This window comes from Callithrix jacchus, chromosome 6, assembly GCF_049354715.1.
Source record: "Callithrix jacchus isolate 240 chromosome 6, calJac240_pri, whole genome shotgun sequence".
NCBI lineage: Eukaryota > Metazoa > Chordata > Mammalia > Primates > Cebidae > Callithrix > Callithrix jacchus.
Genome location: NC_133507.1, coordinates 109,380,923 through 109,398,869, shown reverse-complemented (window position 1 = coordinate 109,398,869; position 17,947 = coordinate 109,380,923). Strand labels below are relative to the sequence as shown.

Below are 17,947 nucleotides of genomic sequence, written 5' to 3'. Positions count from 1 at the left end.
AGAAGAAAGGAACACAGAAAGGGATGAAGGAAAGCGAGAAGAAAGAAAGGAAAGAAATATGGGAGCAGGGGTGGTACCACAGAGTGGAAAGAGTGCAGCTCTCTGACACAGACCTCCAAGCTTTGTGAGCATGGTGGAAGTGGGCCAGCAGCAAGAACACAGTGGATGAAGTAGCCGAAGCAACCTCGGCCCTTGGGTGAGATTGTTTAATTGGGTGATATGCCCTCCTTCTTTTTCTATATATCACTCAGTTAGTTGGATGAGAAAGAACTCAAGCACCACCAAGGATCAGAGGAAATGCAAGGTGGTTGCTGAGTCTTCCACACACAGCCACGAATTAGAATGTGAGGTTACAGAGTGATATAAGACATGTTTCTCCATTCAGGGAGCTCATGGCTCTTTCCAGTTCATCAGGCATAGGGGTGACCTAAAATGTCTATGTGCTTAGCCAATTATTCATACCTGGTTTAGCTTGACTTACAGAAACTGATTACTATCCTTTCTCTTTCTATTTCAAATCAAATCCCCTGCTTAAAATCTTCTAGTGACTTCCTTTTACTGTTAGAATAATATCCACGGTCCCAAACCTTGCAAAATCTGGCTTCTGGATACCACTCACCATCATTTTACTCCTGCCTTCACCTCTCCACTGGCCACACTGGCCTTCTGGCTATTGCTCAGCCTCAAACCTTCTGCCCTAGGGAGGCACCTGCCTCATCCTGTTCCCTCACTCAGGGCCCTGATGGATAGCTCCTGCACACCAGGAGGACTTTCCCACTACCCCATGTGAAACACAGCTCCCCACATCCACTCACACACTAGCACCTTGTTCTTCTACACCTTTCAGCCTCACTTTCTTCATGCACTGATTCTCTCTCTCTCTCTCTCTCTCTCTCTCTCTCTCTCTCTCTCTCTCTCTGTGTGTGTGTGTGTGTGTGTGTGTGTGTGTGAGAGAGAGAGAGAGAGAGAGGGAGAGAGTGTTGGGAGGGCATGGGGGTGTGTTTCTCTCTTCCCTATTATAAATATGTAGGCAAGAACTCTGTTTCTTCAGTGTTTTATTTTCACTGCCCAGTGTCTGGCACTAAACAGATACTCAGAAATGCCTAGTGTATGAATGAAAATGTTAAATCTGAGCATTGATCTTGGGTGGTAGAAGTATTGAGAACAAAGCATTTTTAGTTTCGTCAAACCCAGAGTACCCTGACGTGCTGTTTCTTTTCTATCTGACTTTTCTACATCACAATTCCTTACTCATTTTCTAAACTAAATCATTAGTTTTCTCAACATGGGAAGTTGAATATTGCTAATGAACATGAGAATTAATATGCACAAGTGCATTTACAGATCTGTTTGGACACATAAAAAATATGTGATGAATATATAGACCATTTAGGATAAAATGTATATGATATATATATATATATATATATATATATATATATATATATATACTGTGTAGTATATATAATGTAAACACTATATGTATGCATATATAGTTTACCATAAATAATATTTCATATATTATGTATATTATAACACCACAATGACTGAATCCAGTAGGGAGCATTCTAGGCACCATGAAGACTATTGCAAGAGAAATGTGGGATAGGTAGGCCTTCCAATGTCCATCATATAGTATATTATATATATTCTATATGATATACTATATGTATATATTATGTAGTATATACCATATAGTATATACATCATATGTGTTATATATATTCATACTACAGCATGTATTATATAGTCTAGATTATTTATTGTGGTATATATAGCTAGTTAGCTGTATGCTCACTAAGTATCAGTAATTTTAAAAAATTGAGAATTTAAAATACTTTAAAAGAAATCGGATGCTGTCCTTTTAAATTCCATTAAACTATATAAAAATATAACTAGGAAAACTAATTGACTGCAGGTAGATACCACTCTCAGTGGCAAGAATGAACCAATAGGAATGGCTTTTAACCAGCTCATTCCTGGTAGGTAAACAGGATTCTGCGTGCTGTGAGGCTCTGGATTCTCAGGGTTCCTGAAGAACGCACATAATCCTCATGGCAATCTTGCTTGCATGTCTGCCTTGCTCCACAAATGCTTTCTGTTCAGAAAAACCACAGTAAACTCCAGCTCAGGCAGTCCTAGAGCCATTAGATTTCAAAGTAATGGAGTCTGAATTTCCAGTGCTTTCGCATGTTTCAATATTGACTTCTTACCTATGCCTTTGAGAGCTCACAGCTTTGCTGAAGAGGTTTTCCACAGACTTTCCTTACATGGAGTGGTGAGTGCAGAAGGATGCCTACACCCAGTGGGGAGCCTTCTCAGTGCCACGGAGACCATTGCAAGGGAACTGTGGAATAGGCAGCCCTTCCAATGCCCATTCCCAGCAGAGATCTGGGCACTCAGTTTCCCCATGTGGTCACTTGCCTATGCCTCTCTCCATTTTGACTTCCTTCCATGGGAAAGTTACAAGTTACGGGTTACAGATCTAACTGGCCATGTGGTTAAAGCATCCTCCAGACTATGGCTTTGATATTTATTTTTCTGTCCTCTGTGTAAGCGTTTCCTGTTTCATTTCATATGCTCATCACCTATCACGGTCAGGACTCTAGCCTCAGGCAAAATACCTATGCAGGTGCTGACAAGAGAGAAAAGGTCTGGGCTCAACCAAGGAAACCTTTCTCCTTGGGAACAAGCGGCCACCTCCTCCCCCATGACAAGGTGCTGTGAGAACTGGCAGGCTGTGGAGATTCTCCCATCCTGGGCTCTGTACTGGAAACTGCACTATAGAACGGGGCCTCTGGCCTTGCCAAAAGCTCAGAGTAGAAAGCAGCAAGCAGAGTGAAGGGAAAAATAAGATGCACGAGAATCACAAAGACACTTTCTCTAGGATACAGATGTCCTGGTGAGACACCGGAGAGAGTTTCTAGCATAAACCCTCAGTTAGAGAGATAGAGGACACATTCCATTGGCTGGAACTCATCACTAGTTCTGGGGGAAAAAAATCCAGGGAGACTGTCATAAAATGAGTGTCATGATCAGTCACAACTGAATGAAAAAGGCCCAGTGATGACCCATGTATGACCTATCCTGCCTGTCTCCTCCTTCTCCCTCTGCTGCTACTAAACAAATGGAACTAGGGCCCTCACCCGAGATGGGAGCAGGTAGAAGGAGGCTCTGGGGATGCTGTGTAGGAAGTCACAGGTCTTCCCATGAAGAGGTGTGTGAGCCATGGAAGCTGCTATGTCTAGGCCAGAACAACACAAACCCTGTGATGCTGCCCAAGAATGTGCCCAGTGCCGGCAACCCTGACAATACTGTGGCCTTCACAGAGACATACCTGGCTGCGCTTCTCTCTCCTCCCATTTTCCTACACAATAAGGAAATTTATTCAAAATCATGTTTTTTTTGACTCCTTCATTTCCTTGTAATTCTTGGCCCTTTGCAGCTTTTTGTGACGTATCAGAAATAGAATTTTTGCTCTGACTTCAGGAGATGTTGGTTGCAAGAGCTAGACCTGCCCCTTTCTAGCTGTGTGGCATTAAACATGCATCTTATTCTCTCTGAAGTTTTGTTTTCTGAGATACCAGATGGGGACAATGACTCTTTTTTTTTGAGACGGAGTTTCGCTCTTGTCACCCAGGCTGGAGTGCAATGGCTTGATCTCAGCTCACCACAACCTCTGCCTCCTGGGTTCAAGCAATTCTTCTGCTTCAGCCTCCTGAGTAGCTGGGATTACAGGTACGCACCACCATGCCCAGCTAATTTTTTGTATATTTAGTAGAGACGGGGTTTCACCATGTTGACCAGGATGGTCTCGATCTTTTGACCTTGTGATCCACCCGCCTCGGCCTCCCAAAGTGCTGGAATTACAGGCTTGAGCCTTATGGAACAGGTCTGCTGTCTGGGTTAGAGACAATTCCAGTAGCTCATCCCACACATATCCTCAAACATAAGAAATCTCCATCATTATTACCCATTTAAACATGCCTTTATTTTGCCTTCCTGTATTGTCTCCACTTATTATCTATTGTGCATAATATATAGGATAATCTATGGCCACAAGGCACCCCTACTTTCTCTTATTGATTTAAATGTACCTGCAGCCACAATTTAATTTTTCATATGTCTACTAACCCTGGCTACTAATTAGTAATAGCCAATAGGCTATGGAAATCAGGCTTCAAACTTTTAAAAATTCACAACAAAACTATTTATAATCATTTTTGACCCCCACCTTTGCACTTATCATTACCAATGTGAAGGAAGATAAGGGTATCTATGGCTGGGAACTGGGCACTCAGTCTCACAGTGATGTTGGGGGCATAACGAATGACCTTGATGCATTGCAGAATTCGATGTGGCAAGAGTTAAAAATATGCATTCTTGCTGCCCGGCAAATGGCACCTCAAGGAGTTTGTCCTGAGGATATAATCAGTTATGTTCACAAAGATCTACGTGCAAAACTGTTCTGTAGCATTGTATGTAATAGCGAAAAAATGGAAACAATCTACATGTCCGAATAGGAGATTTGCTAATTGGAGTTCATTTATATAACAAAACACTCTACAGTTAATGAAAATGATAATATGAAGTTATATTTATTGATATAGACAGCTATTTGTACATTTCTTGTGTGTGACAAACACAGGTTGTAAAACGGTATCACAGGGTCGAGAATCTCTTCCCAGCATAGACTACAGATTCAGCTGATAAGGAAAAAACTTGCACAATATTCTTCCAGAATCATAGGTAAAGAGGAGATGGCCTCTACCCTTTTTCCTCCTGTCCTTGGACTTCTGTGTGGGAAACGGAGGGTAGCTGCTTAGTAATAATAAGGATGAGGAAACATCCCTGTAGGTGTATGCCCTAGGTGCTGACTGTTGAATCCTTGTGGCTACATATTGTTTTTCCCATGTGAACTTCCAGAAGGTGAGTTCACGTGCATGGGGGCCCAGGTGGATTCTGTCCTGGCAGTGAAAATGTGAATTTAGGTCACACCCCTAGGGAATTGTCTAGATAAGTGAGTGTTCTGTTGCCCCACAAGCAGTGTCTTGTCTGGAGGTGGAAGCCAAGGGGACAAAATGGTCCATGCTACATTCTCCAAACCAGTTCACCAGAAGAAGGTAGACACTGAGCCTACATATCCATTATCCTCCTTTTTCACCCTCCTTTTGGTTCAGAACCCATGTGGAAAAGAGGATAAATGAAGACCCTCATGCACAAACATTTGGTGTGTCTGCCTTCTGCCTCTGAGAATATACACGTGGAAAAACGTCTGGAAGGGTTCACTCCTGACATTAACGTAGCCATCTTCAGGGGGTGAAATTGTCTACATGTAGGAGCTTTCTAATTGATTCTGTTACTATATAATTATTACAATTATTCTATTTACATTGTTAAAACAGAAATACAATTTCTCTTTGTGCTTGTTTCTCATTATGAAACACATTTTGGACCTTCTCTGCTGCAATGGAAACTTTGAATAAGGACAACAGTGTTTGTTGACTACCTATTATAACCAGGCATAGCACAAGCAGTTCAGACTAAATTTTTTCTTCCATTCTCAGATCAACTTAATGGGTTCAGGATTTTCATGCAAATTTTTTCAGGTGGTGTGTGGCTCACACCTGTAATTCCAGCACTTTGGGAGGATGAGGTGGGCAGATCACGAGGTCAGGAGACCATCTGGCAAACACGGTGAAACCCCGTTTCTACTAAAAATACAAAAAAATTAGCTAGGTGTGGTGGCCAGTGCCTGTAATCCCAGCTACTCAGGAGGCTGAGGCAGGAGAATCACTTGAACCAGAAAGTTGGAGGTTGCAGTGAGCCAAGAATGCACCACTGCCCTCCAGCCTGGATGACAGAACGAGACTCCATCTCAAAAAAAAAAAAAAAAAAAAAAATTTCAGATGGTGAAATTGAAACTGCAGAAATTGAGTAACTTGCACAAGATCACCTAACTAGTAAATGACAGGATCAAGCCCTTACTCCCAATATGACTTGCTGCCAAACCATTGCCCTCCCATTCAAATAAGATAAGGGACAGTGAGGCAGTTGAGTTAGGAAAAGAACACATTTGCAAAGGCAGTGATGTAGCCAAATTGGTATTACAGAATGCTTATGCTGAAGGAAGTCCACAGTCAGAATGAACGTTTGTTCTACAATTCTGCCAGAACCAAACCTTCTAAAACTAGAAACAACACAATGAAAAGAGGGAAGGGCATTTCTGGAGACAGTCACCCTCATAACAGTGCTGAGGTAGCACACGCAGGGTTGACAGCAATGGAGGGAGAAATACACATCAATATAAATGTTGACTCTGGCAGGGCAGCACCCTCTGAGGATGCTGGGTAAAGGGACATGAACCAGTACCCCTGATCTAATCAGCCCTGAAAGCCTGTTGAATCTAAGGAGAGCAGAGTAATTGATTTTTACAATGCTGATCCTGAGTCATGAAGAAAAGGTTACATTTTACGTTCAGAATTCTCTGTTTAACAAGGCATGGAAGCGTGTAATCCATTTGAGAAAGATTTTCATTTCAAATAGTTAAACATTCTTTAGAAAGATTTTTGGTACTTAAAAGGATAAGTGACAGTTATCTGGAAAAATCTCTTACGTGGAACAACGTCTTCCTTGAAGATCCTAGGTCAGGAAGGCACTCCGTTGAATTTAGTTAGGTTTCTATGAATTCCCCCTTTGTTGACATTGTATTCTCCATGTTTTCCCAGCCTTTCAAACTTCCTAAATTCTAAGTGCTGGAATGTAAGTTTCTTGAGGCTAGAGATTATAGATCCCTTTCTTAGATACTTCAGATATTTTGGCCTTTTTTCTCCCACAAAACAAATGATGAACTGACATCCACAAAAAAAATGACTGACTCCCAGGGAACATGTACATTTTGGCGAGCCTTTCTTAACGTTTTACGGAAACTCTAAAGTCTTGGTAAGCAGTTCTACAAGTTGTTTCTGATTTTGTTTTGTTTTGTTTCCTTTTCTAAGCATGTTAATAACTAAGTCAACAATCTACTATAAAACATAACCATAGGAAAATAAATAAATAAGCAATGTTAGTTTAAGTTTTTCTAGAAGCACACTTAACTTATAAAAAGAGTCATTTCCCCTAAGGCCCCCACTTCTCAGCCTCCGTTTACGTCATGAACCCACAGGCTTGCCCTGCCTGCCTGGCTGGCCTCCCTGCCTAACGCTGCTCTCTTAGGCACCCAGGCATCCTCCACCCGAGACATAACTCGTTATTCTTGGGTGGGTGTGCTGAGATCCTGGTGCCTTATCAAACCTTCTCTCTCCCCAAAATAGCATTTCCCACTGCCACACTTTCTGCGCCAATCTTGAATGCTCTCTTCGAGGGCAATTGCTCTTCAGGCGTCCTTCATTCTCACAACTGTTACAGGGTGGGTGTTCAAACTGTTTTATGATGAGGAGGAGAAAACCTTGAGAGGTGACAGAACTCACTCTAGGTCCCACCTAAATTTCGGAGCCAGGATTAGTACATAACCAGACCTCTCCTGGTGTGTTTCTCTCCAGTGCACAGTGACTAACTGTAAGTATAGCTGCCTTCTTGGCCAATATTCCTTTGCCTAATACTCCAGGTTTGGGGCGTCCCATCTGTCCCACTGTGGTCATGCATGCAGAGGCCTTACCTGGCGTGTTGAGCAGGCGGGACCTCCTGCAGTGGTAGGCCACCTCCTGCTCACAGTGCTCGGAGCCGTCGATCACGGCCTCCAGCTGCTCCATGCTGCCCCCATAGTCCAAGGCCATGGCATATGGATTCTCAGAGTTGGCGCCCCGCACTCGGGTGAGCTCTGGATTGTTGTGCTGCACTGACGTCCAGATCTTGTCCTCTGCCCAGACAACACAACACAAAGCAAGAGACATGAGGAGGAATGTCAAAAATGGGGCATACAATCAGTGTGATGGACCACTCAGCAGGCAACATTAGTCAACACCCAGGTACCGTATGCAGAGTAGGAAGAGACACTGTGTTCTCCATGGAGCTCCACCAAAGTGAGTATGAAGGACAGTCATCTTAAGAGCTCAATTTGTGGAGCCCTTTCCCATGGGCTCTATGCTAGGCATTTAATCCCATGATTTCAGTTAAGATAGGCAATGCTTAAATTGGAAGGTAGGCAATACTTTATGTCAAAAATAAGGAAACTGTGAATAAGAATTAGGCAGCTTACCCAATATCCCACCGTTAAATGACTAAGCGAGGACTTGAGCCAAGGATGTCTGACTCCAAAGCCTGCACTTCCGGCTCCTGACACGCATCCTCACAAGAGAAACACTAGCGCATATAATGTTTTCAGAGAACCATTTTCTCAGAGAGCAAGGTTGAGATTACGTGATCCACACTGTGCATGCAATCAAGTTAATTGCAGGGTTTTGTTTTGTTTAGTTTAGTATTTATTCCCCATATTACTTCTCTTTGCCAAAAATATTTGGAAAGGTTTACAATGAAAGAACAGAGATGAGGACCTTTAAATCATGGTGGAAGAACATATTTTGCCTAATAGGGGAAAGAAGGTAAGGCAGTGAGAGAGGGAGGTATTTGGGCATTAGAACTTGAGAGATCTGTATTTGAAACCCGTATCTGCCAACAAGAATCTTGGATAAATCACTTTCTTAAAAATATATATAGATGTGTGTGTGTGTGCACATGTGTGTGTGTATACATGTATGTATATATACTTTTTAAAGAGACAGGGTCCTCTGTTGCTCTGGCTGGAGTGCAGTAGTATGATCATAACTCATTGCAGCTTCAAACTCCTGGGCTCAAGCAATTCTCCTACCTTAGTCTCCCAAGTAGCTAGGACCACAGGCATGAGCCGACATGCCAAGCCCCCTTCTCTTTTCTAAAGCTTAGTTTCACAATCAGTTAAGAAAACAATAATTGCAACAAAAACAAGAGAGCAATACCCTGGTAGCCCTGGTAATATGGAAAAGCAACCACAAATACAAAGTTGCAAGGATGTATCAGACACTCTGTAGTAATTACCTAGACTAAAACATTTACTGCAATTGGACGTGCAATTTAATTCTGAACATCCTCTCAAATACAGCAAAAGAGGAAATGGGAAGACTTGAAAAGCTTTTGTCATCTGAGAATCTTGCCTGCATAATTGCATCATTACTCATCTTAAATTCTCAGAGTTGAAAAGGAACTTAGCTTAAAAATCGTGTGGTTTCTTCCCTCCCCATCCTCTTAGTGTTACAAATGGAAAAACTAAGGTCCAGAAAGTAGAGAAATGACCCCAGGCACATCCATGAGACAGCAGTGATGAGCACATACACTGAAAGTCACCACTGTTTATTAGCACAGCTATGCAGCAGGAGCACAGCAGTTGGCATGACTGAGCTGAAAAGAGAAAAGAACAGGCCACTTGGGCACCTTTGTTAATGGTTTCTCCCCCACTATCTCTGTACACAACTTGGGACATGTCATTTCATCTTTCTAAACCTCAGTTTCAACATATTAGAAGCAGGAGAAAAAGAGTATGATTTTAATAAACTGTAACGGATTTTCCAACTCTATAAAAGAAAATACATCTTGCAGCATTATATGGTTTGGGTATTTGTCCCTGCCAAATCTCATGTTGAACTGTAATCCCCAGTGTTGGAGATGGGACCCAGTGGGAGGTGTTTGGGTCATGGGAGGAGATCCCTCATGGCTTGGTGCTGTCTTTGAGATAATGAGAGTTCTCAAGACATCTGGTTGTTTAAAGTACATGGCACCTTCCATCCACTCTCTCTCTTGCTCCTGTTCTTGCCGTCTGAACTGCCTGCTCCCACTTCATCTTCCATCATGATTGTAAGCTCCCTGAGACCTCCCCAGAAGCTGAGCATGGATGCTGCCACCATACTTCCTGTACAGCCTGCAGAACCATAAGCCAATTAATTAAACCCCTTTTCTTTCCAAATCACCCAGTTTTAGGTATTCTCATATAGTAATGCAAGAATGGACTAATACACAGCATAAAATTAAATTATGCTCAAACATTCTGACTTATCTTAAGACTATTTCCTAAAAGCAACCCACTGATAACCCACATGTCCCCAGTGTTTCATTGAAGCAAGATTATATATTATTTTTTAGAGATGGGGTCTTGCTATGTTACCCAGGCTGGAGGGTAGTGGCACAATCATGGCTCACTGCAGCCTTGGCCATCTGGGCTCAAGTGATCCCCCTGCCTCAGCCTCTAAAGTAGCTGGAACCACAGGTGTGTACCATCACAACCAGATACTTGTTTAGAAATATTTTTTGTAGAGATAGGGTCTCACTATATATAGAGATAGGCTGATCTTGAACTCTTGGCCCCAAACAACCTGCCACCAAAGTGCTGGGATTGTAGATATGAGCCACTGCACCTAACCTAAGATCACATTCTCTATAAAGTCCAAAAAAATTAATATTATTTGCTTTCAACTTTAAAAATAAAAATAAGACATCATTCGTTATTGGTAAAGATAATAATATTATAAAAACAATTAACCCAAAACTTTAAAAATGTTATTCATACCAACATAGGGAAATGCTGATAAAATAACCAAAAAAGTTATCCATCACTAATGAAATAGTGTAAAGGGAGAAATAAAGATGGACAGTTTTGAAATGTCCATGATGCTTATACAAAGAAGACAAGAAAAGCCCTGTCCAATCTGTAATACTAAATGTGTGGTACTGCTTTATACTAGCACATTTAATGTACATTATCTCCAGTTCACACAATAATCCACCACACACAGTATGTGTGTGTGTGTGAGGGTGTGGGTGTGTGCATAAGATCATATGATATATATAACTGACATCACAAACTTTAGCTTCAAACACAGTATGAGGGATGGGAGAAATGGTTGCTTGAAACCTACAGCCTGAGTTGGCTTTTATTTTGAATCTTCCCATTGTCCCCTGATTATCTTTCTCCTGGGAGACAGTAGGATAAAGACTGAAAACAAGAAATAAATGGATGTTATTTTTCCCATTTATGTATCTATGCATCTATCTCTTAACTTGTCCCAGTCTCAATGCATCCAATCTGGTTCCAAAATTGGACTGTACATTTGCTAATTCATATAGATGTATGCTTCCTTCTAAGTATACACAGATTTTTATATCCTTATATTCATTTATCTGATTGTTCATCTATTTATTGATTGATTTATCACTTTACCAAATATATTTTTTGGGGGAAGAAAAGAAATAAAGTTGTATTAGTGAGTCAATCTTTCATCTTAAAACCGCTAATATTGCCATAATTTTTTCCTCTCTATCTATTCTTCCTCAGCCCATTGGCCGTGGTGTAGATTTAGCCTTGCATCTTGACTACCTATTGAAAGGTCCGGTGTTAACACCACTGAAAGAAGGTCGGCTTTGACGACAGATATTTCTGATGCCTGCTCTAGGCTAGGGAATTGTGGTTTGAGCTGGAAAGGTTTATGTGAAGATCATCTTTGAATGATTTTCAAACAAGGAAAATTCATTTTGACAGTCCTTTACATGGGTGAGGAGGTGGAGATTCTTATGGAGGAGTCCACTTGTAAGTGGACTTATACATGACTTCAATGAAAATTGGACCCATAAAACTAAATGTTCAAGATGGTCAAGTTAGTTGGACAGTGGGGATTAGTGAACGAACACAGTATGGGTTCTGGAGTGAGCAGAACTGGGCTTGTGTTCCAGCCAGCACAATGCTTACATGTGGGAGCAACCTTGATGAAATTATTACTTCTTCAAAGCCCAGTTTTCTCATTGATAATGTCTGAAAAGCAGCAATGGTTTCAATAATACCATGAAACAGGCTGGCTTTAGAAACAAGTCTATTCAGATTGGAATCTGTGTTCTGCTCCAGGTCAGCAGTAAAGCTTTTGGCAAATTTCATAACATTTCTGGTTTCCTCAAGGAAAAATGGTCATATTTAGACCAATTTTTGCATCCATTAAAGTATTATGATGATTTGATACACATAGGCTGTCTAGCACTCAAATGGGTAAAGATTCTAAAAAAGAGAAGTTTTCTACATTAGAGTGAGGGCTTGGACTTTATTCCTTAGATAACTGGGATGGGGAGTGCACTCTGCAAATGAGGTTAACAATTGTAATGGAGTGATTTCTTGTAATATAGCTGCTGCTGTCTACAATAAATTATTACCACCTTGTTAAGCTCTTTTTTCACTACAGGATAGTTCCATACATCTCTCTCTTTATGTGTGTCCTTTGCATGTCCTGAAATTCCTTAAAAATAATTTGTTCTTTAGTACTCAGGATTCAGAAACCTGGAAAAATATTGTCCTCTGATATGACCTTTTGCTACCGAGTTCATCATTCTCTTTCATTACTTCTACTGCACACCACTACTTAATCCCACAATTAGAAACATAGCCTCTTCTCTTTCACTGCTCAAAGGCATACATGTATTGACTTACTCAGATCAATTCTCTTTTCTTAAGAAAGGACTGCATTTGGAGATTTTTGAACAGGCAGGAACCTGTTCATCATTAGCTGAGGAGGGAAATAGGGCCACTTCACTAAGCATTCTAGTTCACTTAAAGTAATAGCTATCTATTTGAAATATTGGCATTTTAAAAGTTGCATTCCACACAGTGGGTTGGCATCAGTGTGAACAGTCTCATGACCCAGATCCAGAGCAGCTGCCACACCTTCTTTATGTACAAAGGAACTATGAGTTAGGGGCCATCAAACAGTGTGCACCATGAGCTTCCAAAGGCAGACCATGTATTCATATGTAAACCAGTAAAGCATTAGCCAAGGTACAATGTGATCTTTAGCTTTCAACTTCGTTTCTTCATAAAGCTATGAGATCTTTCAGGATGTGAAATGCCTAATTCATTCTTGCGTTTAAATACCTGCCCAGATAGTGCTGTGCTACCCACCAGAGTATGTACACAGGGGGAAAATACATTCTCTAACTTCTCCAAAAGCCTATCATCATCAGGGGATGAAGTTGTGCACACAAGAATGACAAATGTCTGAGGCTTTTATAAATACTCTGTAGACTACAAATGAAGCAAGAGGGGCCTTTCTGAGATCTGTCTGGGGCAGAGTTGGTGGGTAGAGGTGATTAGAGAGCCCATCTGGGTGAAGACTATGCACTCTCCCTTGAGAACTTCCAAGGTCAAGAGTGGTGTTTCATCCTCGGGCTATCAGAGCCTAAGATAGGCCTGAGTACCCAAGCTGGGACTTCTGGATGGCTTCGTTAAGCGAAGAAACTAATTAATCATTTATATACTGCTGGGTTCTTAGTTTCAGCATTTCTTGAGCTGCTCTTTTAAGCCTGTATTATATAATGGTCCAAATTGAAAAGAAGTCTCAAATTAAAAATCAAAACACACACATACACATACACTCACACTCAACAGTAACAAAAAGAGAAAAAAAAAGAGGTTATATAAAGAGCCAGCAGAGTAGTCATGGTGGAATATTCGGAAACATTTTGTACTAGCATCGCTGTGGTAAAATCTTCCCTGGTCATCACCCCCGAAGAGCCTGGAGCAGCTTTCGCTAGTGCGTCTCTATGTGAGCTACCTGGCTCCTCTGGCTCTCATTTTGGAAGCTGTAAATAGTTTACATACAGAGCCACAATTTAATTTTCTTTCATATTTTTTCTCTCATCTTATCTGATTATTCTTATTATGATGATCATTATTATTAATAATAGCAATTACAGATCCTGTAAGCAACTCTGTCTGTTACCATGGGATCACCACTCAGAAGAAATAACAAACAAAAGGAAAGTGAAAAAGGAGAGACAAGAAATAACTCTGATTAATAAGACCTCGTTCTACACATACATCTGTCTCTTTGCAGAGCCAGAAAAAACTGCAATTTTTCTATCACCATGATTGATGTAGGGAAGCCTACAGATTGTCAATACCCAGCTTAATTGAACTGAAATCACTGTGGGGAGATGCTTCTTATCCTTTGAACAGTGTGCCAATTCACTTATACTCCTATTGTAATAGAGCAAGACTATATTAAGGTCCCCGGAGTCACTTCTGTTGTAGTTATCTATGTTGACAAAGTGAGTTTTCTATGCCAAGGGTAAAGACAGTTTAAATAGCCCTCAAAGTACCATCTCTACTGCTCACTTCCTATCTACTCATGTACAGTCTTGTGATATCTGTTGTCATTTTGCATTGATAGTTACTTAATTTTTCATGTGTTTGTCTCTTATCTCGCCTTTTAAATCATAGGTAATGACTGCTGAGTAAATATAGGCTTAGAAAGGGCTTCATGGTGCATGGAGGCAGATGTGATGAGGGGAAGCTTGAGCTTTGTCATTATCAATGGCAGGCTTCCAATGCCAGCTGTGCCACCTGCTGGATTCCTGAACACGCAAGAGACCCGTCACTTCTCCCAGCCTCAGTCTCCTCCTCTGTAAACTGGGAATAACTCATTGTGCAGTGTTGTCATAAATCCTGAATAAAAAGCATAGGTTCAAACTGGTGCTGGCTCTCAGTAGGTGTTCCTTCTTTCTAACCCTTCACCTGCTACCTGACTGCAAGTCAAAACTGAACTGCTATGAGCTGTTCTGTTGAAGCGAATCCGGGAGGATGTGAAGAGATTATTTCATTATTAGAAACACTTCTGGGAACCTTTGTTGAGGGGGTAAATTCCACCTTCCTCCCACCCGACCTTTAAAGGGAAGGGAGGCAATTGGTGTAAAGTGATTTCCAATTCTTTTAAAAGGCTTTAGAAATCCCCCAGGAGCCGTTTTTCCTCCAATGTGTACCAGCCCAGCTGTCTGTGCGAGAATCCATCTGTGCCTCACTAAAACCACGGCAGGCATGGCTGCATTTAGTGTCTGGGCTTCTGCTGTTTGGGGGCATGTGCATTACCGGTTCAGGGTGGCTGGTAGAGCTACCATGCGCTTTGCATTAGTGCCATGCAGACACCGCAGCACAACGGGCTCCATCCATTACTACCTTCCACCTGCCTGCGTGGCCCACACTTTACGACTTCCAGACAACATGCCTGATTGATTTATCTTCACACTTCACTTTAGCCTTTACTTTTTGTGTACCTGTTAGCAGGGGATAATTTTTTTTCTTTTTTCTTGTTTTAAAATAGGCATGATCAAAGAGTCCTGGGAAATTTGTTTTATGATCTTGGAGGGTAATGGTTTGGAATGAATTCTGTATGCACTGTATCACATTTGATTATTTGTTGTTCACTAGTTTATTTTATTAATATTATTTTTTAATTTAGACATCTAGTGTATGCGGAACACTATGTTAGAGACTGGAAAGTGATCGGATGAGGGGCGCAAGGTTGGCTAACAGGCTGAACCCTGAGCTCAGGGGGCTCACAGCTGCTTCTAGGAAGGCAGAATGCCTTATGTTGCCTTCCTGTTGGGAAGACTCCCTGCAGCAGCAAATGGCAGGCTGCATGCGGAGGGGGTGAGGACAAGATACCATCCCCCATACTCAGTGTATTGGCATTTTGAGCATGGGAAAAGGATAAAAGAAGCCTTAAATCTAAGTCACCTGATGGGAAGAGGACTGTGAGGCTGTGGGTAGTGTTTTAATTGCAATTAGAGGACTTCATGAGGTCATTAGGAGTATCTTGGTAGCAGACACTATTGTGGTGCATGCTGAGGATAAGACTGGGGACTCACACAAGGGCATAATACGTGTATTGAGACATAAGTACATAATGAATTGTACTTTTGTTTGTTGTGCTGTAATAGTACAATAGCACTTGTTGTCTTTGTTTATAAGATCTGAAGTAGCCAGTATTGAACTCAGAAGACATCATGAGCTAATGAGCTGACTGCAAAGGGTTAGTCTTTGTTCTTTGAAGAGATATCCAAAGGCAGCATTTATACCTTCTTGAACCAGGTAAGAAAAAAACAGATGACTTCTCTAAGGGTGAGAGTGTCTACTTACTCTTCTTTCGTGGAGCTTATATTCTGATTCTGGAGGAGATTGACAAAAAGAAAACTCAGAGATGAGAGCAGAAGTACTCATCTTTCTTTCAGCTGACATCTCTACTCTGGAGTTCATCACAAGATGAATGAGATTGTGTGATGCTGGTGTCCTCTCCAATGGGTGGTCTTTTCCAGTTCTGCCAACATCCCTTGCTTGTCTCATTTATGAACTATTGCAATAACATGTTTTCTCAGCGTCCTCTGCTAAACTGTAAGTACTACACATGAAAACCTGTCTCGGAAATCTCTGTGCGCCTAACATCTGGCCTATAGTAGGTATTCACTTAACTACCAAACTAAATGCTTAACGGACTACCAGAATTTTTATCCTTTTCAGTGACAGCTCTTGAAATCAGCATGAAAATGACACATGATGAGAAAGAATATTTAGATACATACTTGAAATTCTGCTATGCAGCCAATGTTACATATAGCAAATAGCAGAATTTTGGGAAAAAATTAAATACACATCCATAGGAGTCTGATTGAATCAAGTATTTTTAACTGACACAATGAAGTACAATGCAGCCATAATAAATAATACATAAGATTTCTGTAAACTGATCTAGAATGATTTCCACTGTATATTGTGAAGTGACAAAATCAAGGTATTGATGCACAAAAGAATAGGATATATTTTGTGAAGGCATAAAAGAGAAAAATGAATACTCACAGAAAGGACAAACTGATATAAACAGTTACCTAAAAAAGATGGGTAATAACAAGATGAAGGCAGTAGGAGTGAGAGCTAAATGTCTCTGATCAGCCAGTGTGTGCGAATTTGTCTGTGTTTGACTTTTGTTAACAGGAACATGCTTTATATTGTCAAAAAAAAAACGAAAAGGATGAAGAAAAGGCAAGTCCTAAAACTGAATATTAATCAGAAACTAAAAAGCCTAGCAGTACATTAAATTGATAAAATAATCATAAAAAGGAAAAAAGCTAATTTAAGCAACTTTCAAACAGTATTCTGTCTCACTATACACTCTTGGCAGGATAAAGTCTAAGAATACAAATTAAAATCCAAGAAAATCTTTAACTTTACTTTGTTATTAAAATGATATTGCTAAAGTAATCCTGAAATGATTGTGCATATAGTGTAGAATGGAGCAAATGAGTAAATATACTGACATTGCTGAAAGAAGTTCTCACTGTGAGAGAGAAAATGTGTGTATATATATATATACGTATACATATATATATATATATATATATATATACACACACACACACACACACAGAGAGAGAGAGAGAGAGAGAGAAGAGAGAATGATGGAAACATCTAATGGAACTAGGTTTGTTTTGTAAATAACCTTATGAACTTATAAACACACACACACACACACACACACACACACACACACACACACAATTTTAGCTCTGTCCACTGAAAGGGCCCAGAAATAATGAGCAAACAAAACACCTAGATCTTGGTTTCCAAATACCATTTGCTACAAAAACAAAAAAAAAGAGGTAAGATTCTTCAGGATAGGCACTGAGTCTGGGTTTAGGGTAGCGAAAGTTCAAGTTGACATTGAGAACATCTTTCCAGGCAAGAACACAAGGAAATGCTCCAAGATTAATAGACACATGTAGAAAGGAAACAGAAGCAGAATAAAGGGACCATGAATTAGAGTCCATAATGACACAAGGAGAGATAGAGTCAGGGAAAGATTTTTTTAAGAAAGCTCTTCTGTAGGTAAGATTGCAGAACAGCAGCTATAAATGTGAAAGGAATTGGAAAATTAAAAAAGCAACATGTCACAAATTCAAATGTAATAACTCAAAAGAATCAGGATCCTTACCATATTGGGAGAAAATGTTGGGGAACAGGGTATTCACACAGTGTCCTCATGTAATACTACAGACAACTCACTCACTGGTTGTAAATCACCTTCACAATGAAGTGATCTGACAGAACTGTGTTAGCCAAATGATGACAAGGAGCATCCTCAGCATTGGGACAGATTGATATCATGTGTCTGCT

General features: G+C 40.6%; 1 protein-coding gene across 1 annotated transcript in view; it reads right to left on the bottom strand.

Moving 5' to 3' along the window:
* Positions 1–17,947, bottom strand: part of CNTNAP5 (contactin associated protein family member 5) — an 875,887-nt gene that overhangs the window by 258,329 nt on the left and 599,611 nt on the right. Inside the window, exon 13 of the mRNA XM_008999044.5 lies at positions 7,658–7,858. Within this exon, the coding sequence (XP_008997292.1) occupies positions 7,658–7,858 (201 nt within the window). The remainder of the gene's footprint in view (positions 1–7,657; positions 7,859–17,947) is intronic.